Source organism: Ranitomeya imitator, chromosome 4, assembly GCF_032444005.1.
Source record: "Ranitomeya imitator isolate aRanImi1 chromosome 4, aRanImi1.pri, whole genome shotgun sequence".
Lineage (NCBI taxonomy): Eukaryota > Metazoa > Chordata > Amphibia > Anura > Dendrobatidae > Ranitomeya > Ranitomeya imitator.
Window position 1 is genome coordinate 625,645,932 of NC_091285.1, and position 27,470 is coordinate 625,673,401.

The 27,470-nt window shown below is 45.7% G+C and overlaps 1 protein-coding gene across 3 annotated transcripts in view; it reads left to right on the forward strand.

Annotated features, from left to right (window-relative positions):
- Positions 1 to 27,470, forward strand: part of LOC138676941 (disintegrin and metalloproteinase domain-containing protein 28-like) — a 196,111-nt gene that overhangs the window by 148,600 nt on the left and 20,041 nt on the right. For all 3 annotated transcript variants that reach the window (XM_069766654.1, XM_069766655.1, XM_069766656.1), the window contains one exon: positions 21,296 to 21,376. In XM_069766654.1, coding sequence (XP_069622755.1) covers positions 21,296 to 21,376 — 81 coding nt within the window. The remainder of the gene's footprint in view (positions 1 to 21,295; positions 21,377 to 27,470) is intronic.

Below are 27,470 nucleotides of genomic sequence, written 5' to 3' on the forward strand. Positions count from 1 at the left end.
AGACAGGCAGCGCAAATAGGGCATGCCCAAGGGATAACAGAACAGCGCAGGCTCCGTGACAGCTTAAAACAACGCTGAGGAGGCAGCGCATGGCACCAAGGGGGTAGGAATGACGGCTGTGCTGCGTCACATTACGAAGGAAAGTCCCAGTTCCGGGACAGTATAACGGTATCAGTGAACACATTTTATAAGTGTTAAGTTCTGCGTGTGCAAGGAGCTAAAAAAAAAGAGCTACCTTTTCCTTGTGCAGCATTACTGCTGCACAAGATGGCTCTTTCAGTAACAAACGACGGGGGGGGGGGGGGACAGGTTCCCTTACATTTAGGTTGTTGTGCCAGCGTGGCGGTCGCAGGACACATTGCCGGCTACACAGCTGGGGATCAGCTGACGTTACTGAAACCCAATAACACTGGGTCGTATGTTTTTACTGTGCAGCCTGCACTTCTGAGCCGCAACTGGCGGTGTTGGAGCCCAGGAATAGCAGTTCAGGTGGTAGAAAGATGAACACAGCAGGAGACCTGGATGACACCCAATTACTTAATCAGGCAGAGGAGTGGCAAATTCCTGCGAGATCCAGGCCTGGTTCATTTTCAGGAAAGTAAGCCGGTCAACGTTATCGGAGGATAGTCGCATGCGACGGTCTGTTAGTACACCACCTGCGGCACTAAAGACACGTTCCGATAAGACACTAGCCGCAGGGCAAGCCAGCACCTCCAATGCATACTGGCTTAGCTCTGGCCATGTATCCAGCTTAAAGACCCAAAACTTGAACGGGGAAGAGCCGTCTGGGAGTACAGTAAGAGGGCAAGCCATGTAGTCTGTCACCATCTGACGGAACCGTTGCCTCCTGCTGACTGGAGCCGCCGGTGATGGTGTAGACATTTGGGGCGGGCACACAAAAGTGTGCCAGAGTTGTGCCATACTGGGCTTGCCTTGGGCAGAGGCACTGCTTCTGCTCCCTCTTTGGGCAGAGCCTCCCCCACTGCCTCGACGCACTGAGCTGCTTTGTAAAGCACTAGCAGCACTCCTCTCAGTTGGACAGGAGAAGATGATGGAATTCACCGGTGTGTCGTGGTACTCCCGCAATTTACGCTCCCGGGTCAACGCAGGGATGAGGTTTTGGACGTTGTCACGGTAGCGAGGATCGAGGAGGGTGAACACCCAATAATCAGGCATGTTGAGAATGTGGTCGATGCGGCGGTCGTTTCTCAGGCACTGCAGCATGAAATCCACCATGTGCTGCAGAGTGCCAACTGGCCCAGAAACGCTGTCCCCTGCTTGAGACATGATCTCTGCCCGCTCGTCATCACCCCACCCTCGCTGTACACACTGACCACTGGACAATTGTGTCGCTCCCTCCTCTGGACGGAGCTCTTCCTCCTCCATTGACTCCTCCTCATCCTCCTCACAAATTGGCCCCTGCGTACCCCTTTGTGAGGAACCACGTGGCGCTGACTCTCCAGAAGCTGATGGAAAAGGTGACTCCTCATCCTCCACCTCTTCCACCACATCATCCCTTAACCCTTGCAAAGTTTGCTGAAGCAGGCAGATAAGGGGGACAGTCATGCTGACTAGTGCATCATCTGCACTTGCCATCCGCGTGGAATAATCAAAAGGACGCAAAACCTGGCAGACGTCCTTCATAGTGGCCCACTCTGTGGTTGTGAAGTCTGATCGGCGCTGACTGCGACTTCTTTGCGCCTGATGCAGCTGGTACTCCATAACTGCTTGCTGCTGCTCACACAACCGCTCCAGCATATGTAACGTGGAATTCCACCGGGTAGGTAGGTCACATATGATGCGGTGTTCCGGAAGGCGGAATCGGCGCTGCAGAGCAGCAATGCGGGATCTGGCCAAGCTGGAACGCCGCAAGTGAGCACACTCTAGGCGGACCTTGTGCAGCAGGGCATCAAGATCCGGATAGTCCCTCAGAAAACTCTGCACAACCAAATTGAGCACATGTGCCAGACATGGGATGTGAGTGAGGTTGCCAAGGGCCAAAGCTGCCACCAGATTTCGGCCATTGTCACACACTACCATGCCTGGCTGGAGATTCGCTGGCAGTAACCACACATCGCTCTCCTGCTTGATGGCATTCCAGAGCTCCTGCGCTGTGTGGCTTCGATGCCCCAATGAAACTAGTTTCAAGACGGCCTGCTGACGTTTGGCCACGGCTGTGCTCATGTCGGTCATAGGTAAACGTTCACGGGTCCATGTGGAGGTGGACTGTGACGGATCCTGCAGAGAGGAATCAGAGGAACTGGTGTAAGAGGAGGAGTCGATGCGTACAGACTGGATTCCTGCAATCCTTGGAGTGGGCAGGACACGTCCTGCGCCACTCGCACGATCTGTACCTGGCTCAACAACATTAACCCAATGGGCAGTGAGGGAAACATATCGCCCCTGTCCATGCTGACTGGTCCACGCATCGGTGGTGAGGTGGACCTTGCTACTGACGGCGTTCAGTAGCGCATGTTTTATGTTTGCCTCAACATGCCTGTGCAGGGCAGGGACAGCCTGCCTGCTGAAGTAAAAGCGGCTGGGCACCTTGTACTGTGGGACTGCCAATGCCATCAAGTCACGGAAGCTGTCAGTCTCCACCAGCCTGAACGAGAGCATTTCCAGGGACAACAGTTTGGCAATGCCTGCATTCAGAGCCTGTGCTCGGGGGTGGTTGGCCGAGAATGCCCGCCTTTTCTCCCATGCCTGTACTACCGATGGCTGTAGAGTAGACTGGGAGTGTGAGGATGACTGGGAAGGTGGTGCTGTGGGTGGAATTACACAAGGTCTCTGGGAGGAAGCCAAACCAGCTGTGCGTGAGCTGGAGGAAGAGGCAACACGAGCTGAAGAGGTGGTAGCTGCCGCTGTTGGTTGGCCTACATCTTCAGTGTGTTTCTGTAACTCCACCGCGTGCCTGGTCCGCACATGTTTCCACATATTTGTGGTATTAAGGTTGCTGACATTTTTCCCTCTTTTTACTTTATGATGACACAGCTTGCATTTGACAAAACAAATGTCATCTGCAACTGTGTCAAAAAAGGACCAGGCACTGCAAGTCTTGGGAGCGCCCTTTTTGGCTTTGGAAAGAGACAGGCTCCTAACGGGTGCCAAAGTGGAGGCTACAGGCTCCGCAGTCTTCCCCCTCCCTCTCCCTCTTTGGCCCGTAAGAGGAAGCTCTTCCTCTGAGCTGCTCCCACCACCTTCCTGTTCCTCACGCCACGATGGGTCAAGGACCTCATCATCTCCACTACCCTCTGCCACCAACTGCTCCTCCTGGGTAGTCTCAGCAGCACAGTACGCACGAGAAAGCGGCACCTGAGTTTCATCATCAGATGCGTACTGCGCTGTGGTCACCGGAGGCACTGGCCCACCTGCCTCTTCAGAGTCAGAGAGAAAAAGGTGTTGGGCATCACTGCACACTGCCTCTTCTTCCATTTCTCCAATGCTGCTTGGCTGGCCCCCTGTTTCCAAGCCAAGAGATTCAGAGAACAGAAGTAGAGACGGCTCCTGTCCTGGGCTCTCTGACTGCCTGGCCAATTTGGCAGGTGGTGAAGAGACAGATGGCTGCTCTCCAGTGCTCTGTGCCTGAGAGGATGTGGCACTAACTGAAGTCGATGCCGAGGCGTTAGCTGCCATCCACCCGACAACGGCTTCAATTTGGTCTTCACGCAGCAGCGGTGCACGGCGCTCTCCGACAAAGCTGCGCATGAAGGACTGTTCCCTGCTGAAACTGAGTGACGACGAGTCACCGGCGCCCGCAGCAGGCACAGAATCACCACGTCCTCTCCCTGCTCCTCTCCCTGCTCCGCGCCCACGCCCACGTGCCTTACTCCCTGCCCTCTTCATCTTGGTTGACAGATAAAGATAAGCAGAAAAGTACTAAGGCCTTAGTGTGCTTATTCCTGTAATGCTCCTCCTAACAGGTGTAAGAAACACTAATGTTGTAAATTGTGGACTAAACTTTATTATTTTTCAAATGTGGCCTACACAAGTGTTAAGTTGTGTTTGGTGAACTTAACTTTTTTGTTGGTGCAGATCGGGCTACAGAGCAAGTTTAAATCACACGGAGACCGTGCAGACAGCCGTAAACGGCGCTGCAAGGCCCAAAAACCCTCCTCTCGGTTATCCTATATAGTGTTTTTCCACTATTTAGCTGGATACAAGTGGAGAGACACTAATAGGAATTTTTTTTTTCAAATTTTAAACTGGCTGCACTATTTGAAAAAAAGGAAATTGTTTTTCAAGGTATGAGGCAGTAACGCACCCTGAGCTGAATCCAACCGGCTATGGCTGCACACAGACTACAGGGCGAGCTGCGCTCACACAGAGACCGTGCAGACAGCCGTAAACGGCGCTGCAAGGCCAAAAAACCCTCCTCTAGGTTATCCTATATAGTGTTTTTCCACTATTTAGCTGGATACGAGTGGAAAGACACTAATAGGAATTTTTTTTTTCAAATTTTAAACAGGCTGCACTATTTGAAAAAAAGGAAAATTTTTCTCAAGGTATGAGCCAGTAACGAACCCTGAGCTGAATCCAACCGGCTATGGCTGCACACAGACTACAGGGCGAGCTGGGCTCACACGGAGACCGTGCAGACAGCCGTAAACGGCGCTGCAAGGCCCAAAAAACCCCCTCTAGGTTATCCTATGTAGTGTTTTTCCACAATAGAGCTGGAGACTGGTGGAAAAACACTAATAGGAAATTTGAGAAAAAATGTGCAGCAGGCTGCACTAAGAGCAAAAAAGGACAACTGTGTGAGGCAGTGTGAACCCCCCCTGAGCTGAATACAACCGGGTATATGGCTGCACACAGACTACAGAGTGAGCTGCACACACACACACACACAGAGACCTTGCAGAACGCTGTTAAAACAGCGCTGCAAGGCAAGAGCAAGGTGAACAGTGAAGAACACACAGCGTTTTGCTAAATTAGCCTTTGGAAAGGAAAATAAAGCAATTAGCTAGCTCGACTGGCCCTCAGTTAGAACACAGCGTCCTGTCCCTAACTGAAATCACAGCAGAGTGAGCGCAAAATGGTGGCAGCGTTTTTTATAGTGCAGAGTGACATCATTTCAGCAGCCAATCCCAGCCTTGCCAGTACTTACATGCCCACCATGCTAAACAGGATGTGCCCACACTTCCAATCATTCCTCATTGGCTGCTGCGTTCAGTTTGAATTCTGGGAACTTCCGATTCTGGTATCCGATACGCGGGAAGTATCGGAATTCGGTATCGGAATTCCGATACCGCAAATATCGGCCGATACCCGATACTTGCGGTATCGGAATGCTCAACACTACTCCCTAACAAAAAAAATTTTGTTTCCAAAATTGTGCTGATGTAAAGTAGACATGTGGGAAATGTTATTTATTAACTATTTTTTGTGACATATCTCTCTGATTTAAGGGCATAAAAATACAAAGTTTGAAAATTGCAAAATTTTAAAAATTTTCACCATATTTCCGTTTTTTTCATAAATAATCGCAAGTAATATCGAAGAAATGTTACCACTAACATGAAGTACAATATGTCACGAAAAAACACTCTCAGAATCAGCGGGATCCGTTGAAGCGTTCCAGAGTTATAACCTCATAAAGTGACAGTGGTCAGAATTGTAAAAATTGGCTCGGTCATTAAGTACCAAATTGGCTCTGTCACTAAGGGGTTAAAATACGTCGGCTGTACCACTCCCCAACTATTGGTTCACATTAGGGAGCATGTCTCCGATATACACAACCATGAAAATAATAAGCAAATTTCTCAGGCAATAAAGCATTTAATTGAAAAACACCATAGTGAACAACACCTAATCTTACACAAGGACATGAGGAGGATTAAACATCTGAACATCTCCCTCCAGTTCCTGCAGCCCAATGTCTCCTTCAGTGAGTCCAGCTGAAGTTCAGGTGGCATTTTAACTGACTACTGTATATCTCATCCTCCATAGCAGCAACACTAATGATCCTAAGCTGATACAGAATTGGATCTCAGCTTCAAAATTAAACCTGGATCATTGGTGTAGCTGTGATCAAGACAGACATATGGCCATTAGTAGCTAGCAATCCTGCAAGCAACTCTCACTGACATTTTGCTTGGTCTTCCAGATCTTATCTTGAAATCCACGACCAGGTCATAGATTCATAGCATACATACAGGGGCTCATCAGGGGACCATTTGGGAGCAAGCCATTGTGGCTTGCTCCCAAATGGTCCCCTGATGAGCCCCTGTACTGGGAGAGGGCGAAACGCGTAGGGATGGAGACATGGGACATACTATGTCACAATATTCAGATAAGTAACTTATTATGGTTTCAGTAGCATGTATCTGGTTCTCTCTGGCAGAAATCTGTTAAATATAACGATGTGCAATGCTGTGGCCATAAGAGACCAGTGAAACTATCCAACTGTGAAGTTTCTGTTTATGTGTGCTATGAATCTATGACCTGGTCGTGGTGATTTAACTATGCAGCCAACTATGGCAGCAGAATCTCAATAGCTTACTGCGCACAAGAGCACTTTATGCATTATATTCTGGTTTTCAAATAGTATTACCTTGGAGGCCCTTTCGTTTTGCTCTTCTCTGTGTTCTACGGAATTCAGATGAATATATATTCATATATCACGATAACTCATAGGAGTAACTAAGGCTATATCCCTGGTCCTCAAAGTGGACAGAAGTGCAATAGATTCTTTAGTGCAATATCATATCTGGTGCCTTTATTATTATTTTTTCTTTATTCTTTCACTCATCTAGCTTGACCAAGGTTGTGGTTGTGTGCATGTTGTTGGGGTTTTGGGTGTGGGTAGTTGTTAGGGTCCGACTAGGGCCAGAAGGGACAGCCGACGTTAAGTGGGGGCGCCATGTCGATTATAGGGTGCCAATCTCCACTGCCAGGAAGGTACAGTTCTATTAGGAATTAATCAGGGATACAGCTACGACTGCATCTCCCAGAAAAGAGTTCATGTTGTATTTTGGCTGTACTAACACCCCGCCCTTGACCTTGGTTATGGTGTTGGTAGTTACTATTTATACATTACTATTTTATGATAAATAATAAAGAATTTTTTAAGGGTTGTTTTTCTTTTTGGTTGATATATTTTTCTCCATTGGGACAGAGGTCTTGAGTCCTATGTCATAATTTCTTAGAAATATGTTTTTGGCCTTCCTTCTCAGCCTTCTTCCTTCCTTTAACCCCTTAGTGACAGAGCCAAATTTTTGAAATCTGACCAGTGTCACTTTATGTGGTAATAACTCTTGAACACTTCATCAAGTCCCAGTGTTTTTTCGTGACACATTATACTTTATGATAATGTTAAATTTAGGTCGATATGTTTTGTGTTTATTTATAGAAAATATCAGAAATTTGAGAAAAAATTTTAAAAATTAGCAATTTTCAAACTTTGAATGATTATCCCTTTAATCCAGATAGATACTCATACCACAGCAAAACATTAATAAATAACATTTCCCTCATGTCTGCTTTACATCAGCATCATTTGTAAAATGTTATATTATTTTGTTAGCATTTTAGGAGGTTTAAAAATATAGCAGTAATGTTTCATTTTTTCACGGAAATTTATTTTTTTAGGGACTTATCCATGTTTGAAGTGCCTTTAGGGGTCCTATTTATTGGAAAAAACCCCAAAGTAATACCATTTTAAAAACAGCACCCCCAGACATATTGAAAACTGCTGTCGGGTAGTTTATTAACCCTTCAGGTGATTTTCAGGAATTAATGCAAAGTGGCATGACAGAAATGAAAATGTGTATTTTTACCACCTAAATGCCTCTAACTTCTGAACAGATTACTACAGCCGTCAGACTGTAAGGCCGCTATTTGGTCGTGAATTGCCATGACAAACATCAGGACCACACAATCATGATCTGAGAGCACCAACTGGGATAAAGAGGAAGCCCCCACACTCTGTTAAACATTTATATGATGTAGTCACTATTGACAGCTGCATTTAAGGGGTTATACAGATATGGACAGTGCCAACACAGATCGTGGCTTATACAGCAAGTTGTCAGCTATAATGTACAGCCGACAGCTGTTGGATTGTCACCTTGTATGGGGAGGCTATTCTCTTATATCTCAGGTCAGTTAAAAGACGTATCGGTGGTCATTAAGGGGTTTTAATACAACTCCCATCGATCCAGCGGAGCCTTCTACACATCATCTTTATCTGGTCAAAGCCATAAGAACCTACCTTACCATTAGAGAAGTATTCTGGAGTTTAGATTCTCTCTTTGATCCCTGATGAGCAAAGCAAGGACTGACACCCTAAAATGACCATCTCCAAGTTGATCAGGTTGTCTGTTGTGGAAGTCTACAATGCCAAGTATAAACCTCTGCCCTTTTTGGGTTACTGTTCATTACAAAGGCAATCGGGCCTCCTGGGTGGACATTTCTCAAGATTTACTATATAACTTCTGCTGACCCCAACTTGCTGTGTAAAGTCCTGCTAAGCCACTGTCTGCTGGAGGATCGCATATTCAGATGTTGTTTTTACCACCCATTGGGACTGCCCTAGAACATCCCCAATGCTATTAACAACTATCTGTGTTAAGGGCAGACACATTAAAAGTTTATATACTGCAAATATATCTAATTTTGTTGTAAACGTCATGTTTGTTTTATATTAGATGTAAGACCTATTGAACTAATTGTATTATCAACGTAAAGTACAAAGTGTCACAAAAATACAGGCTCAAAACTACTGGGATACGTAAACCAAAGTTATTGCTATATAAAGTGACACATGTCAGATTAGAAAAATGGGACTTCATCCCAACATCTGAAATAGTGTAGATAATTGAGGCATATATGAACTTTGCTGACATTGAGCTCATATTTTTAAATAGTTTTTGTGTGTAAATCACTACTTGTATGTGCGTTTTAGGCACAAATGTATGGATTCATTTATTATTTTCATTTTTATATATTATTTTTATTATATAATTTCTGTTTGTCGCATAATGACATGAATGTGGAAAATGGCTGTCAACAGCATGTCAACACAGCTGCAATCATCAGGTTGTCTGCTTTCAGGAATTATATAGAGCATAGTTGTTCACTTAGTTTTCAAGGTATAATCCCTATATTTTATTATTATTGTTATTATTATTATTTATAAATTGTAACCTTTCAGAATTTTCATTATAAAACCAGATTTTTGGTCTTTCCATTTCTGATAATTGTATAAAATATATGAAGACATAGACCTAAGTGGTATGTTTGGACTCTGCACATGCCAAACTTTTATTTTAAGGAGGTGTAGTGTATCTCACTTCCTATCTGAGTATTATTATTGTTATTATTATTATTATTATTATTATTATTATTAGTATTATTATTATTTATAAATTGTAACCTTTCAGAATTTTCATTATAAAACCAGATTTTTGGTCTTTCCATTTTGATAATTGTATAAAATATATGAAGACATAGACAGGCGCAAAATGTGGAAAAAAGTCAGCAAAAGGGTTAACACAGAAACTATCTGAAAGACGGCTTTGTCATCATTTAATATACACTTCCTGACAGAAGTTATGTCGCTTACCCATGTTATGTAAATAAAAACTTATATAACCTGACGTTAAATTCATCCATTGCGTGTATAAATTATTTTTTTGAAAACTGAAACCCTCCGAAATGTGGTTTAGGTTAAGAAAATAAATTGGCATCAATGCAGAAATAGTGATCAGTTAATGGACACAGAATGGTCAGATTTTGGCAAGACAAAAGTTTTGTCGCCCACAGAAAGTGATGTGATATTCAAACAAATAATTAACTTAAAATACAAATATATGTTGCATATCATTGGTGAATGAAGTTTTGGTGCTATTAGAGTCATATTTAATATTTTGTGTGACTTCCATGAGCTTGAAGGACTGCATCCATGCGGTTCAACAATGATTCATACAATATAATCTAAAGAATGCAGTCTAACATGCCTTCCAGATTTCATCTAGATTCTTTGGTTTTGTCTTCCAAGCTTCCTCTTTCATCCTACTCCAAACATGCTCAATGATGTTCATGTCTGGTGATTGGGCTGGCCAGTAGAGTTGAGCGACCTTGACCTTTTTAGAGTCGAGCCGGGTTTCGCGAAACCCGACTATCTCAAAAGTCGGGTCGAGTGAAATCGGCCGATTATGACGTAAAGTCGGGATCGACCGAAACACGAAACCCAATGCAAGTCAATGGGGCAGCATCGTCGGCAGTGAGTGGGGGCCAGGAAAACACCTAGAGTGCCCATTTTAATGTCAAAACCATCCATTCTTCTTAATGAAGCTTGTCAAGCGTAATTTACCTTATAATAATTGGAAGGCATTTGAAATTGGGGGTCATTTGGCTAAAGTTGTGGTGGGTAGGGCTGGTTCAAGTAATTAGTGGGCCCAGGAAATCTGGACCACGTCACGGCAGTGGAGCAGGGAGAGGTAAGTATTTCAACTTTGCAAGTGCTGTGAACCTGAGCAAGCAGGGGGGGCCCACTCGTTGGCATTGGCACTGGCACAGGGCCCCTCAAAGTACAGCGGTGTGTTTGCACGGCGGGGGCGCCTCCCACCGGCAGCAACACTTTTGCGTACTATGAGAGGCCCTGTGCCAGTGACGTCGCCAACTAGTATGCCTCCCCCCACCTGATGAAGGAACCTGCACTTTCATCTGCACCTTCCTCTTTGTCCCCGTGTAAGGTGGTATGGTATGCGGGAAGAGCAACCTGACTTTCAGCAGGGTCACAATGTTGTTGTGTAGCGTGCACGGGGAATGTTGCGTTATGGGTCAATGTACCAGCAGACTCATCTATCACTGGCTGGGCAATGGGCAGGATGAGGAGGAAACACAGATATAGGCCCAAAGAATAAAGTTGGCTAAATGCAGTTCAAAATTGGTAACACAGGAATAACCAGGGGGCATTGCAGTGGAGGACAACTGGAATGAGAGGCTGACACAGAGAGTAGGCCCAAATCAGTAAGTAGTCGAAATGCAGCTCAAAATTGGCAACCGTAGTAAACAGGTGGCACAGCTTTGTTCAGTGGAGGAGAGCAGCAAGGAGTGGCAGACACCGATAGTAGGCCCCAACCCAACTAGTAGGCCAAATGCAGTCTAACATTAACAACTACTTAACGAGCGCCTGAAAACGGAATTTCAGGACAGGAAACCAGGAGAACAGCAAGGAGCGGCAGACACTGTTAGTAGGCCCCAAACCAACTAGTACGCCAAATGCAGTTGTTCAATTTAACCACAATTTAACGAGAGCCTGAAGATAGAAGCTCAGGAAAGGCAACCTGGAGAACACCTTGGAGTGGAACACACCATCTCTCTCCACCCCATTCTGTAGGCCTAATGCAGTGTAGTTTTCTACAACTACTAAACGAGAGTCGGAAGACCGAAGCAATGGCAAGGAAACCTGGGGAACACCTTGGAGTGTAACACACCATCTCTCTCCACCCGATACCCATTTTGTAGGCCTAATGCAGTGTAGTTTTCTACAACTACTAAACGAGAGTCGGAAGATCGAAGCAATGGCGAGGAAACCTGGAGAACACCTTGGAGTGTAACACACCATCTCTCTCCACCCCATAGCCAATTTGGAGGCCTAATGCAGTGTAGTTTCCAACAACTACTAAACGAGAGCATTAAGATCGAAGCTCTGGAAAGGCAACCTGGAGAACACCTTGGAGTGGAACACACCATCTCTCTTCACCCGATACCCATTTTGTAGGCCTAATGCAGTGTAGTTTTCTACAACTACTGAACGAGAGTCGGAAGACCGAAGCAATGGCAAGGAAACCTGGGGAACACCTTGGAGTGTAACACACCATCTCTCTCCACCCGATACCCATTTTGTAGGCCTAATGCAGTGTAGTTTTCTACAACTACTAAACGAGAGTCTGAAGACCGAAGCAATGGCAAGGAAACCTGGGGAACACCTTGGAGTGTAACACACCATCTCTCTCCACCCGATACCCATTTTGTAGGCCTAATGCAGTGTAGTTTTCTACAACTACTAAACGAGAGTCGGAAGACCGAAGCAATGGCAAGGAAACCTGGGGAACACCTTGGAGTGTAACACACCATCTCTCTCCACCCGATACCCATTTTGTAGGCCTAATGCAGTGTAGTTTTGTACAACTACTAAACGAGAGTCGGAAGACCGAAGCAATGGCAAGGAAACCTGGGGAACACCTTGGAGTGTAACACACCATCTCTCTCCACCCGATACCCATTTTGTAGGCCTAATGCAGTGTAGTTTTCTACAACTACTAAACGAGAGTCGGAAGACCGAAGCAATGGCAAGGAAACCTGGGGAACACCTTGGAGTGTAACACACCATCTCTCTCCACCCCATACCCAATTTGTAGGCCTAATGCAGCCTACTTTCCGACAACTACTAAACGAGAGCATGAAGATCGAAGCTCAGGAAAGGCAACCTGGGGAACACCTTGGAGTGTAACACACCCTCTCTCTACACCACGGAAGGGCTGATTCTTAGGAAGGAAGGCTGTCGGAAAGAAGCAGGGCGCGTCCGAGGGTGATTATATTCTTATTAGGTATATACTCACCCTCGGACGCGCCCTGCTTCTTTATTTGTAATGAATGTTTAGTTGCAATGTGGTTTTGACTTACTCTATTTTTTTGGTAAATAATGATTTTATTATTTTCATTGTTTTGCATCTTCTTGGCAATAATATAAAGAAGACGCGACAGGACAACACTCGGTGGATGCCATATCTGTGTTTTAAATTGAAAAAAACTTTCAGTTAACTACTTGCAGGAGAAAGTTATTGTAGCTGGTGGCCATTTTTAGTACTGTACCAGATTTTTGTTGTATGTGTTTGTTTTTAATGTTAAAATGTCTGCATTTGATATCTCTCCAGTATTTTCTTTTTTATAAGCAAAATACTTATTTTTATATTTTCTGATGTTGGTTCAAGGGGTACACGGGCAGCAGTAGACAGGTCAGTGGAGGCCTAGTGGAAGGAGGGACCGCAGACAGGCTTCGAAGGCCTAACATAATAAATTGGGCTGGCTGTAGGCAATTTAAAATTTGTTCCAGGGGAACACGGGCAGCAGTGGCCTGGTCTGTGTAGTAGTAGTGGAAAGAACGGGCCGCAGACAGGCTTCGAAGGCCTAACATAACAAAAATTGGGATGTAGGCAATTTACAATTGGTTCCAGGGGAACACGGACAGCAATAGACAGGTCAGTGGAGGCCTAGTGGAAGGAGGGACCGCAGACAGGCTTCGAAGCCCTAACATAATAAATTGGGCTTGCTGTCGGCAATTTTAAATTGGTTCCAGGGGAACACGGGCGGCAGTAGCCAGGTCAGTGTAGTAGTAGTGGAAAGAACAGGCCGCAGACAGGCTTCGAAGGCCTAACATAACAAAAATTGGGCTGTAGGCAATTTAAAATTGGTTCCAGGGGAACACGGGCAGCAGTAGACAGGTCAGTGGAGGCCTAGTGGAAGGAGGGACCGCAGACAGGCTTCGAAGCCCTAACATAATAAATTGGGCTGGCTGTAGGCAATTTAAAATTGGTTCCAGGAGAACACGGGCAGCAGTAGACAGGTCAGTGGAGGCCTAGTGGAAGGAGGGACCGCAGACAGGCTTCGAAGGCCTAACATAATAAATTGGGCTGGCTGTAGGCAATTTAAAATTGGTTCCAGGGAAAACGGGCAGCAGTGGCCTGGTCAGTGTAGTAGTAGTGGAAAGAACGGGCGGCAGACAGGCTTAGAAGGCCTAACATAACAAATATTGGGCTGTAGGCAATTTAAAATTGGTTCCAGGGGAACACGGGCAGCAGTAGACAGGTCAGTGGAGGCCTAGTGGAAGGAGTGCCCGCAGACAGGCTTCGAAGGCCTAACATAAGAAAAATGTCAATACTATGGTATTGACAGTGCCAGGCATTGAAGGATGTCAGCGCATAGACTAAACATTGGTGGAGCTGTGAGAGAAAATTTTGCAAGTGGTAGAGCACTGTTTGAGCTGGGGGGGGGGACTGTCTTGTGGCCGGCGGTACAGGCCCAGGGCCCCTCATATTACAACGGTGTGTCTGACGTTGGGTGCGCACCACCACCGCCAGACACTTTATTGTACTATGAGGGACCTAGTGGCAGTGCCGTCGACCAAAAGCGGGCACACCCACCTCCTCAGACAAACAGTACTCTCACGGGTGCTGGCGCCAAGTGGCGATACCACGGCCCCGTGTGGGGACTTTGGCCATTTAGGGAGGTGTTAACATGTCGGATGCTGGACAATCAGGTGCTGCAAATTACGAGATTGGAAAAGTCGTTCAGAATAGTCCACAGGCAAGACCTTTAAATAGGAAAGCTAGGTGTCAGCCGGGCAAGGTGGGGCAAAAGATTTCGAAATCCAGTTGTGGTTCATTTTAATGAAGGTTAGATCATCTACATTTTGGGTAGCCATACGAGTCCTTTTTTCTGTTCGTATTGAACCTGCAGCACTGAATACTCTTTCTGATAGGACACTAGCTGCCGGGCAAGCAAGCTCCTGCAATGCATATTCTGCCAATTCTGGCCAGGTGTCTAATTTTGATGCCCAGTAATCAAATGGGAATGACGGTTGAGGGAGAACGTCGATAAGGGATGAAAAATAGTTAGTAACCATACTGGACAAATGTTGTCTCCTGTCACTTTGAATTGATGCTGCAGTACCTGTCCTGTCTGCGGTCATAGCAAAATCACTCCACAACCTGGTCAGAAAACCCCTCTGGCCAACGCCACTTCTGATTTCTGCCCCTCTAACACCTCTGGTCTGCTGGCCCCTGCAGCTCGTGTTAGAACGATCACGGGCGCTGTGTGCAGGGAATGCCAGAAGCAAACGGTCAACAAGAGTTGATTGTTTGGTTGCTAATATTAGTTCCAAGTTCTCATGTGGCATTATATTTAGCAATTTGCCTTTATAGCGAGGATCAAGGAGGCAGGCCAACCAGTAATCGTCATCGTTCATCATTTTAGTAATGCGTGTGTCCCTTTTGAGGATACGTAAGGCATAATCCGCCATGTGGCCCAAAGTTCCAGTTCTCAAATCTGTGGTTGTGCTTGGTTGAGGGGCAGTTTCAGGCAAATCCACGTCACTTGTGTCCCTCCAAAAACCAGAACCCGGCCTTGCCGCGCCAACAATTTCCACTGGCCCCGGAAAAGCTTCCTCATTAAAAATATAATCATCCCCATCATCCTCCTCGTCCTCCTCCTCCTGTTCGCCCGCTACCTCGTCCTGTACACTGCCCTGGCCAGACAATGGCTGACTGTCATCAAGGCTTTCCTCTTCCTCAGCTGCAGACGCCTGATCCTTTATGTGCGTCAAACTTTGCATCAGCAGACGCATTAGGGGGATGCTCATGCTTACTATGGCGTTGTCTGCACTAACCAGCCGTGTGCATTCCTCAAAACACTGAAGGACTTGACACATGTCTTGAATCTTTGACCACTGCACACCTGACAACTCCATGTCTGCCTTCCTACTGCCTGCCCGTGTATGTGTATCCTCCCACAAAAACATAACAGCCCGCCTCTGTTCACACAGTCTCTGAAGCATGTGCAGTGTTGAGTTCCACCTTGTTGCAACGTCTATGATTAGGCGATGCTGGGGAAGGTTCAAAGAACGCTGATAGGTCTGCATACGGCTGGAGTGTACGGGCGAACGGCGGATATGTGAGCAAAGTCCACGCACTTTGAGGAGCAGGTCGGATAACCCCGGATAACTTTTCAGGAAGCACTGCACCACCAGGTTTAAGGTGTGAGCCAGGCAAGGAATGTGTTTCAGTTGGGAAAGGGAGATGGCAGCCATGAAATTCCTTCCGTTATCACTCACTACCTTGCCTTCCTCAAGATCTACAGTGCCCAGCCATGACTGCGTTTCTTTCTGCAAGAACTCGGACAGAACTTCAGCGGTGTGTCTGTTGTCGCCCAAACACTTCATAGCCAATACAGCCTGCTGACGTTTGCCAGTAGCTGCCCCATAATGGGAGACCTGGTGTGCAACAGTGGCAGCTGCGGATGGAGTGGTTGTGCGACTGCGGTCTGTGGACGAGGTCTCGCTTCTGCAGGAGGACGAGGAGGAGGAGGAGGGGGTGCGAACGGCTACAGCCAACTGTTTCCTAGACCGTGGGCTAGGCAGAACTGTCCCAAACTTGCTGTCCCCTGTGGACCCTGCATCCACCACATTTACCCAGTGTGCCGTGATGGACACGTAACGTCCCTGGCCATGCCTACTGGTCCATGCATCTGTTGTCAGGTGCACCTTTGTGCTCACAGATTGCCTGAGTGCATGGACGATGCGCTCTTTAACATGCTGGTGGAGGGCTGGGATGGCTTTTCTGGAAAAAAAGTGTCGACTGGGTAGCTCGTAGCGTGGTACAGCGTAGTCCATCAGGGCTTTGAAAGCTTCGCTTTCAACTAACCGGTAGGGCATCATCTCTAACGAGATTAGTCTAGCTATGTGGGCGTTCAAACCCTGTGTACGCGGATGCGAGGCTAAGTACTTCCTTTTCCTAACCATAGTCTCATGTAGGGTGAGCTGGACTGGAGAGCTGGAGATCGTGGAACTAGCGGGGGTGCCGGTGGACATGGCAGACTGAGAGACGGTGGGAGATGGTATTGTTGCCGCCGGTGCCCTAGATGCAGTGTTTCCTACTACGAAACTGGTGATTCCCTGACCCTGACTGCTTTGGCCTGGCAAAGAAACCTGCACAGATACTGCAGGTGGTGCAGAAAATGGTGGCCCTACACTGCCGGAAGGGATGTTGCGTTGATGACTAGCTTCATTGGCCGAGGGTGCTACAACCTTAAGGGGCGATTGGTAGTTAGTCCAAGCTTGCAAATGCATGGTGGTTAAATGTCTATGCATGCAACTTGTATTGAGACTTTTCAGATTCTGCCCTCTGCTTAAGGTAGTTGAACATTTTTGACAGATGACTTTGCGCTGATCAATTGGATGTTGTTTAAAAAAATGCCAGACTGCACTCTTTCTAGCATCGGATACCTTTTCAGTCATTGCAGACTGAGCTTTAACCGGATGGCCACGCTGTCCTCCAACAGGTTTTGACTTTGCCACGCGTTTTGGGCAAGATACGGGCCCGGCAGATGGAACCTGTTGCGATGTTGATGCCTGCTGCGGCCCCTCCTCCTCCGCTTCAGAACTGCTGCCGCCTGCACCCTGTTCCCCCAATGGCTGCCAATCGGGGTCAAGAACTGGGTCATCTATTACCTCTTCTTGTAGCTCGTGTGCAACTTCGTCTGTGTCACCGTGTCGGTCGGTGGTATAGCGTTCGTGATGGGGCAACATAGTCTCATCAGGGTCTGATTCTTGATCAGCACCCTGCGAGGGCAATGTTGTGGTCTGAGTCAAAGGACCAGCATAGTAGTCTGGCTGTGGCTGTGCATCAGTGCACTCCATGTCAGATTCAACTTGTAATGGGCATGGACTGTTAACTGCTTCACTTTCTAAGCCAGGGACGGTATGTGTAAAGAGCTCCATGGAGTAACCCGTTGTGTCGCCTGCTGCATTCTTCTCTGTTGTTGTTTTTGCTGAAGAGGACAAGGAAGCGACTTGTCCCTGACCGTGAACATCCACTAACGACGCGCTGCTTTTACTTTTACCAGTTTCACGAGAGGAGGCAAAAGAGCTAGAGGCTGAGTCAGCAAGATAAGCCAAAACTTGCTCTTGCTGCTCCGGCTTTAAAAGCGGTTTTCCTACTCCCAGAAAAGGAAGCGTTCGAGGCCTTGTGTAGCCAGACGACGAACCTGGCTCCACAGCTCCAGACTTAGGTGCAATATTTTTTTTCCCACGACCACCTGATGCTCCACCACTACCACTACCCTCATTACCAGCTGACAATTAACGCCCCCGGCCACGACCTCTTCCACCAGACTTCCTCATTGTTTTAAAAACGTTACCAAACTAACGGTATTTGTTGCTGTCACACAACTTACACGGTGAGCTATAACTTCAGTATGATTTAGCTACCCCTTTACAGGTGGGTGAGACCACAACGAAAATCAGGCACAATGTTACACACTCTGTTGTTGGTGGCAACAAATGAGAGAGATGCCACACACGCAGGACTGTCACTGAAGCGCAAATGTAAATATTAATCTCCCACTGATTTGTTTTTTTTTTTTTAAAAGGGAGACTTTAGAAAAAAAAAATAATAAAAAAAAATGATTTTTTAAGGAAGAATTTATAAACCAAATAAAATGAAATGATTGTTTCAGGGAGAATTTAGAAAACAAATAAAAAAAAAATAGGCTTTCTATGGCCCACTGAGTGAGAGAGGACGCACACAGGAGTCAGGAGTGGCACACAAGCCCAGAGGCCAATATTTATCTCCCACTGATTGATTTAGTGATTTTTTCAGGTAGATTTTGGATCCCAAATCAAGCAAAAAAATAAATAGGCTTTCTATGGCCCACAATTGGAGAGAGAGAGAGAGATGGCACACCCAGGAGTCAAGACTGGCACACAAGCAGAAAGGGCAATATTAATCTCCCACTGATTGATTTATTGATTTTTTCAGGTAGAATTTAGAACCCAAATCAACCAAAAAAATAAATAGGCTTTCTATGGCCCACTATTTGTGAGAGAGATGGCACGCTCAGGACTGGCACACAAGCCCAGAGGCCAATATTAATCTCCCACTTTTTCTTTTTTTTTCCAGGGAAAATTTATAAACCCAATAAAAAAAATAATAAATAGGCTTTCTATGGCCCACTATCTGAGAGAGAGAAATGGCACGCTTAGGACTGGCACACAAGCCCAAAGGCCAATATTAATCTCCCACTGATTGATTTATTGATTTTTTCAGGTAGAATTTAGAACCAAAATCAACCAAAAAAATAAATAGGCTTTCTATGGCCCACTATTTGTGAGAGAGATGGCACGCTCAGGACTGGCACACAAGCCCAGAGGCCAATATTAATCTCCCACTTTTTTTTTTTTTTACCAGGGAAAATTTATAAACACAATAAAAAAAATAATAAATAGGCTTTCTATGGCCCACTATCTGAGAGAGAGAGATGGCACGCTTAGGACTGGCACACAAGCCCAAAGGCCAATATTAATCTCCCACTGATTGATTTATTGATTTTTTCAGGTAGAATTTAGAACCCAAATCAAGCAAAAAAATTAATAGGCTTTCTATGGCCCACTGAGTGAGAGATGGCACACACAGGAGTCAGGAGTGGCACACAAGCCCTGAGGCCAATATTTTTCTCCCACTGATTGATGTTGTGATTTTTTCAGGTAGATTTTGGAACCCAAATCAAGCAAAAAAATAAATAGGCTTTCTATGGCCCACTGAGTGAGAGATGACACAGACAGGGATGGCACTCTAGCAGAAATGCCAATCTTAATCTCCCACAAAAAAAAAAAAGGAACTGTCCTTCAATTACTATCTCCCTGCAATAATCTCAGCCAGGTATGTCAGGCAGCAATAAGGAGTGGACTGATGCACAAATTAAATAAAAAGTGTGGACAAACAAACAAGATAGCTGTGCAGAAAGGAAGGAACAAGAGGATTTGTGCTTTGAAAAAAGCAGTTGGTTTGCACAGCGGCGTACACACAGCAATGCAGCTATCAGGGAGCCTTCTAGGGCAGCCCAATGAGCTACAGCGCTGAGGAAAAAAAAAAATGTAGCTTCCACTGTCCCTGCACACCGAAGGTGGTGTTGGGCTGTGGAAATCGCTACAGCACAAGCGGTTTGGTGGTTAATGGACCCTGTCTAACGCTATCCCTGCTTCTGACGAAGCGGCAGCAACCTCTCCCTAAGCTCAGATCAGCAGCAGTAACATGGCGGTCGGCGGGAACGCCCCTTTATAGCCCCTGTGACGCCGCGGACAGCAAGCCAATCACTGCAATGCCCTTCTCTAAGATGGTGGGGACCAGGACCTATGTCATCACGCTGCCCACACTCTGCGTTTACCTTCATTGGCTGAGAAATGGCGCTTTTCGCGTCATTGAAACGCGACTTTGGCGCGAAAGTCGCGTACCGCATGGCCGACCCCGCACAGGGGTCGGATCGGGTTTCATGAAACCCGACTTTGCCAAAAGTCGGCGACTTTTGAAAATGAACGACCCGTTTCGCTCAACCCTACTGGCCAGTCCTTGAGCACCTTGATTTTTTTGCCAGGAGGAACTTTGTTGTAGAGATGGATGTATGAGCTGGAGCACCATCCTACTGCAGAATTTGACCCCTTCTATGATTTGGAATATAAGAGGTAGCTAATACTTCTTGATATTTAGGGCTATTGATATTGCCTTCCACCTTGCAAATGTTTCGCACAATCCCTTACTGAATGTAACCGCAGACCATGATCTTTCCACCACCAAATTTAACTTTTCTGGGTGTATTTTGGATCCATACGGGCTCCAGTAGGTCTACTGCAGTATTTGCGGCGGCTGTGCTGTAATTCTACTGAAGATTCTTCACAGAAATCCACCTTCTGCCACTGTTCCAGCCGCCATCTGTTTAGCAGGCTGTGGGACCTTGCAAATGCCTCACGTTTTTTTATTTGCCTTTTGTTTAGTGCTGGATTATGTGCACTGATTCGACCATGGTGGCCATTTCGAGACAGAATCCTACAAACTGTTCTAGTGACACAGGGACTTGAGGTGACCAGGCCTGTTGGAGCTCTGCTGCAGTGGAAGAGGGGCTTGCTTTGGATTTTCTAACCAACAAACATTCCTCCTGAGCAGTTGTCTTTCGGGGTTTGCCGGACCTGGGCTTGTCAAACACATCTCCAGTCTCTTCAAATCTTTTTTTAATTCTTTGTACTTGATGCTGAGACACAATAAAGGTGCTAGCCACCTCTGCAGTGGATCTGGTCTTCAGCCTCTTGATGATCCAGGCTTTGGTCGGAGGGTGGATTTTTGGCATGTTGTCAGAGCTCAAGTTGCAGTTCAAGTGAAGGTCTGGGGTGCTGGGGTTCTTTTTATACATACACACACTAATTAACCGATTATTTACTGAGCATAGGTGAGGATATAAACTAAGATTTGGTGCATTATATGACCAAGCCACAAAACTTTTGTCTTTCCAAAATCTGACCAGTCTGTGTCCATTAACTGATCAATATTTCTGCATTGATGCCAATTTATTTTCTTAACCTAAACCACATTTCGGAGGGTTTCAGCTTTCAAAAGAATAATTTATACAAACAATTGATGAATTTATATTTAGGTTATAAGCTTTTATTTACATAACATGGATAAGCCACATAACTTCTGTCAGGGAGTGTGAATATGTAACTGCGAATTACTGTGTCTTTCAGGTCTGTATCAATAAGAAATGTACCAAAATCGAGGAAGCCTACATGACAGCAGGATGTCAATCAAAATGCACAGGACATGCGGTAAGACCAAATGTGGTACCCGGATCTTATCTTTTCTGCAGTTATATATATATATATATATATATATATATATATATATATATATACAGTGTATATATGTGTGTATATATATATATATATACAGTACAGACCAAAGTTTTCACACACCTTCTCATTTAATGATTTTTCTGTATTTTCATGACTATGGAAATTGTAAATTCACACTGAAGGCATCAAAACTATGAATAAACACGTGGAATTATATACTTAACAAAAAAGTGTGAAACAACTGAAAATATGTCTTATATTCTACGTTCTTCAAAGTAGCCACCTTTTTCTTTGATGACTGTGTCACGATCCACACAGTGACCGTCACCCCCATGTTACAGATCGGGGTGACTTTAGGCCAACAGACGGCTATCACATGTGCAGGGGGCTTATCTTAGTTATCTCTCCACTCCACAATGTGATGAAAAAACACACACAAGGCTATTGACCTCTTAGTTTACAGCAGGGGCTTATTTTAGGTATCCCACTGCTCTTCAATATATCAAGAACTGCAGGAATTTATGTACAGTATATCCTGCTTACAGTTCCTCTTGAAACTTGCAGCTCTCTGGCGCCCCCCCTTACTCTCAGGTCAGATTAGGTACTGCACCTAGGGTAATTAGTCACCAGAAAGGCTGCCTGCTATGTACTGGCTATTGGGCACGCTGCAGCAACGCAATTAACTACTCCCACTCAGGCTGGAACAATAATTATCAACGCCGCAGTCGCTACAACGACTCCCAACTACCCAGTACAAATGTATGCTGCCACCAGCTTCGATTAAACGGGTCCGAAGCTAACCCAAAACAGTAGCGTAATTCCCTTCACAAGACTTAGGGTACGTTTTAGAGCAGGAAGAACGACTCTAGTATTAAATATTATACTCCGTCAAAGGTTTAAGGCAGTGTTTATAAAAAATCATATAAAGATGTTACAATATGAGACAATTGAAAATATGTACAAAGGTAATTATCAAAAAACAGGGATTACATGAGAAATCAACACTTACATGTGTTCAGAGCATTGCTGGCAACCAGGCTAGTTCCATATGTCCCAATGCATTAGGACTGCAGTCAGGGCTTCCCAGGTAAAACTAAACTGCTGGGGTCTGGCAAAACTTATAAACCGCAGCCTCTGACATCACCAACAGGGCTGGCTTACCCTGACCCTCTTCTCTCTTCAGTTTACCTAAATTTAACCTAAATTTGTCTAATGCCTGTAACTCCGCTACAGAACATGTCATAGTCATAACAAACCCAGCATTCATCTCGTATTAACATTGGCATTCTAATGAGATCAAATATGTCCTATTTGTGATGCATAATTACAGAGAAATCCCTACTTTTTACCTGATGGAGTTAGAAGCTCATGTTTAAAGTGGCTGACAGAACAGCCGATAAATGTTAGCAATATGTATTTATTATTCTCTTAGCCCAAGTCGTTGGCCCAGAATCTTATAATATTAGAACAAAGACTTTACAGAAGGGAATCAGACCGGTTTTAGCTAGCACAACTTTCCATTGCAGCTATGCCAGTCGTAAATACCTTTCTTCAATAAAACTCCCCCACATACAATGACAAGACAAGCTCTTGCCTGAGTTAAAGGGAAGGGGGGGGGGTTTAGCCCACAGCCTGGGCTAACAAAAGAAACTAAACTTATATGATATTTCATACAATATCGTGACAGACTGCTTTGTACACTCTTGGCATTCTCTTGATGAGCTTCAAGAGGTAGTCACCGGAAATGGTTTTCACTTCACAGGTGTGCCCTGTCAGGTTTAATAAGTGGGATTTCTTGCCTTATAAATGGGGTTGGGACCATCAGTTGTGTTGTGCAGAAGTCTGGTGGATAAACAGCTGATAGTCCTACTGAATAGACTGTTAGAATTTGTATTATGGCAAGAAAAAGCAGCTAAGTAAAAAAAAACGAATGGCCATCATTACTTTAAGAAATGAAGGTCAGTCAGTCCGAAAAATTGGGAAAACTTTGAAAGTGTCCCCAAGTGCAGTTGCAAAAACCATTAAGCGCTACAAAGAAACTGGCTCACATGAGGACCGCCCCAGGAAAGGAAGACCAAGAGTCACCTCTGCTTCTGAGGATAAGTTTATCCGAGTCACCAGCCTCAGAAATCACAGGTTAACAGCAGCTCAGATTAGAGACCAGGTCATTGCCACACAGAGTTCTAGCAGCAGACACATCTCTACAACAACTGTTAAGAGGAGACTTTTTGTAGCAGGCCTTCATGGTAAAATAGCTGATAGGAAACCACTGCTAAGGACAGGCAACAAGTAGAAGAGACTTGTTTGGGCAAAAGAACACAAGGAATGGACATTAGACCCGTGGAAATCTGTGCTTTGGTCTGATGAGTCCAAATTTGAGATCTTTGGTTCCAACCACCATGTCTTTGTGCGACGCAGAAAAGGTGAACGGAAGGACTCTACATGCCTGGTTCCCACCGTGAAGCATGGAAGAGGAGGTGTGATGGTGTGGGGGTGCTTTGCTGGTGACACTGTTGGGGATTTATTCAAAATTGAAACTAAAAGAAAGAACCTGGCACTCAACTTAATGCTCGTGAGATTTTAATGGTAGTAGCCAAAAAACGTTTCGGTCCTATATCTGGACCTTCATCAGTTACGTACTATGATGAAAAAGTGAATGACTGTAGTGTCATATAAGGCACAGCATGGTCTGTGTTATGAAAGGCAATTCAGTACTACAATGGACATAGCGGTCAGAGCACATACAGTGATCTGACAATAACCCAAAATCATAGAACGAGCTCTGAGACGTGGGAACTCTGCAGACCGCAATCCCTAATCCTCTCCAAACAACACTAGAGGCAGCCGTGGATTGCGCCTAACTCTACCTATGCAACTCGGCACAGCCTGAGAAACTAACTAGCCTGAAGATAGAAAATAAGCCTACCTTGCCTCAGAGAAATACCCCAAAGGAAAAGGCAGCCCCCCACATATAATGACTGTGAGTTAAGATGAAAAGATAAGAGATGAAATAGATTCAGCAAAGTGAGGCCCGACTTTCTTAACAGATCGAGGATAGAAAAGGTAACTTTGCGGTCTAGACAAAACCCTAAAGAACACCACGCAAAGGGGGCAAAAAGACCCTCCGTACCGAACTAACGGCACGGAGGTACACCCTTTGCGTCCCAGAGCTTCCAGCAACAAATTAGACAAGCTGGACAGAAAAAATAGCAAACAAATAGCAAAGAAGAACTTAGCTATGCAGAGCAGCAGGCCACAGGAATGATCCAGGGAAAAGCAAGTCCAACACTGGAACATTGACAGGAAGCCAGGATCAAAGCATTAGGTGGAGTTAAGTAGAGAAGCACCTAACGACCTCACCAAATCACCTGAGGGAGGAAACTCAGAAGCCGCAGTACCACTTCCCTCCACCAACAGAAGCTCACAGAGAGAATCAGCCGAAGTACCACTTGTGACCACAGGAGGGAGCTCTGCCACAGAATTCACAACAGTACACCCCCCTTGAGGAGGGGTCACCGAACCCTCACCAGAGCCCCCAGGCCGACCAGGATGAGCCACATGAAAGGCACGAACAAGATCAGGAGCATGGACATCAGAGGCAAAAACCCAGGAATTATCTTCCTCAGCATAACCCTTCCATTTAACCAGATACTGGAGTTTCCGTCTAGAAACACGAGAATCCAAAATCTTCTCCACAATATACTCCAATTCCCCCTCCACCAATACCGGGGCAGGAGGATCAACAGATGGAACCATAGGTGCGACGTATCTCCGCAACAATGACCTATGGAATACGTTATGTATGGAAAAAGAATCTGGAAGGGTCAGACGAAAAGACACAGGATTAAGAACCTCAGAAATCCTATACGGACCAATGAAACGAGGTTTAAACTTAGGAGAGGAAACCTTCACAGGAATATGACGAGAAGATAACCAAACCAGATCCCCAACACGAAGTCGGGGACCCACACGGCGTCTGCGATTAGCGAAACGTTGAGCCTTCTCCTGGGACAAGGTCAAATTGTCCACTACATGAGTCCAAATCTGCTGCAACCTGTCCACCACAGCATCCACACCAGGACAGTCCGAGAAACGAGGATGGAACCCAGAATTGCAGAAAAATGGCGAAACCAAGGTAGCCGAGCTGGCCCGATTATTAAGGGCGAACTCAGCCAAAGGCAAAAAGGACACCCAGTCATCCTGATCAGCAGAAACAAAGCATCTCAGATATGTTTCCAAGGTCTGATTGGTTCGTTCGGTCTGGCCATTAGTCTGAGGATGGAAACCGAGGAAAAAGACAAGTCAATGCCCATCCTACCACAAAAGGCTCGCCAAAACCTTGAAACAAACTGGGAACCTCTGTCAGAAACGATATTCTCTGGAATGCCATGTAAACGAACCACATGCTGGAAGAACAATTGCACCAAATCAGAGGAGGAAGGCAATTTAGACAAGGGTACCAAATGGACCATCTTAGAAAAGCGATCACAGACCACCCAAATGACTGACATCTTTTGAGAAACGGGAAAATCAGAAATAAAATCCATAGAGATATGTGTCCAAGGCCTCTTCGGGACCGGCAAGGGCAAAAGCAACCCGCTGGCACGAGAACAGCAGGGCTTAGCCCGAGCACAAATCCCACAGGACTGCACAAAAGTACGCGCATCCCGCGACAGAGACGGCCACCAAAAGGATCTAGCCACTAACTCTCTGGTACCAAAGATTCCAGGATGACCAGCCAACACCGAACAATGAACCTCAGAGATAACTTTATTGGTCCACTTATCAGGGACAACCAGTCTCTCCGCTGGACAACGATCAGGTTTATTAGCCTGAAATTTTTGCAGCACCCGCCGCAAATCAGGGGAGATGGCAGACACAATTACTCCTTCCTTGAGGATACCCGCCGGCTCAGACAAACCCGGAGAGTCGGGCACAAAACTCCTAGACAGAGCATCCGCCTTCACATTTTTAGAGCCCGGAAGGTACGAAATCACAAAGTCAAAACGGGCAAAAAACAGCGACCAACGAGCCTGTCTAGGATTCAACCGCTTAGCAGACTCAAGATAAGTCAAGTTCTTATGATCAGTCAATACCACCACGCGATGCTTAGCTCCTTCAAGCCAATGACGCCACTCCTCGAATGCCCACTTCATGGCCAGCAACTCTCGGTTGCCCACATCATAATTTCGCTCAGCAGGCGAAAACTTCCTGGAAAAAAAAGCGCATGGTTTCATCACTGAGCAATCAGAACCTCTCTGCGACAAAACAGCCCCTGCTCCAATCTCAGAAGCATCAACCTCGACCTGGAACGGAAGAGAAACATCTGGTTGACACAACACGGGGCAGAAGAAAAACGACGCTTCAACTCTTGAAAGGCTTCCACAGCAGCAGAAGACCAATTGACCAAATCAGCACCCTTCTTGGTCAAATCGGTCAATGGTTTGGCAATACTAGAAAAATTGCAGATGAAGCGACGATAAAAATTAGCAAAGCCCAGGAACTTTTGCAGACTTTTCAGAGATGTCGGCTGAGTCCAATCATGGATGGCTTGGACCTTAACAGGATCCATCTCGATAGTAGAAGGGGAAAAGATGAACCCCAAAAATGAAACCTTCTGCACACCAAAGAGACACTTTGATCCCTTCACAAACAAAGAATTAGCACGCAGGACCTGAAAAACTGTTCTGACCTGCTTCACATGAGACTCCCAATCATCCGAGAAGATCAAAATGGCATCCAAGTACACAATCAGGAATTTATCCAGGTACTCTCGGAAGATGTCATGCATAAAGGACTGAAACACTGATGGAGCATTGGCAAGTCCGAACGGCATCACTAGATACTCAAAATGACCCTCGGGCGTATTAAATGCAGTTTTCCATTCATCTCCTCGCCTAATCCGCACCAGATTATACGCACCACGAAGATCTATCTTGGTGAACCAACTAGCCCCCTTAATCCGAGCAAACAAATCAGATAACAATGGCAAGGGGTACTGAAATTTAACCGTGATCTTATTTAGAAGGCGGTAATCTATACAAGGTCTCAGCGAACCATCCTTCTT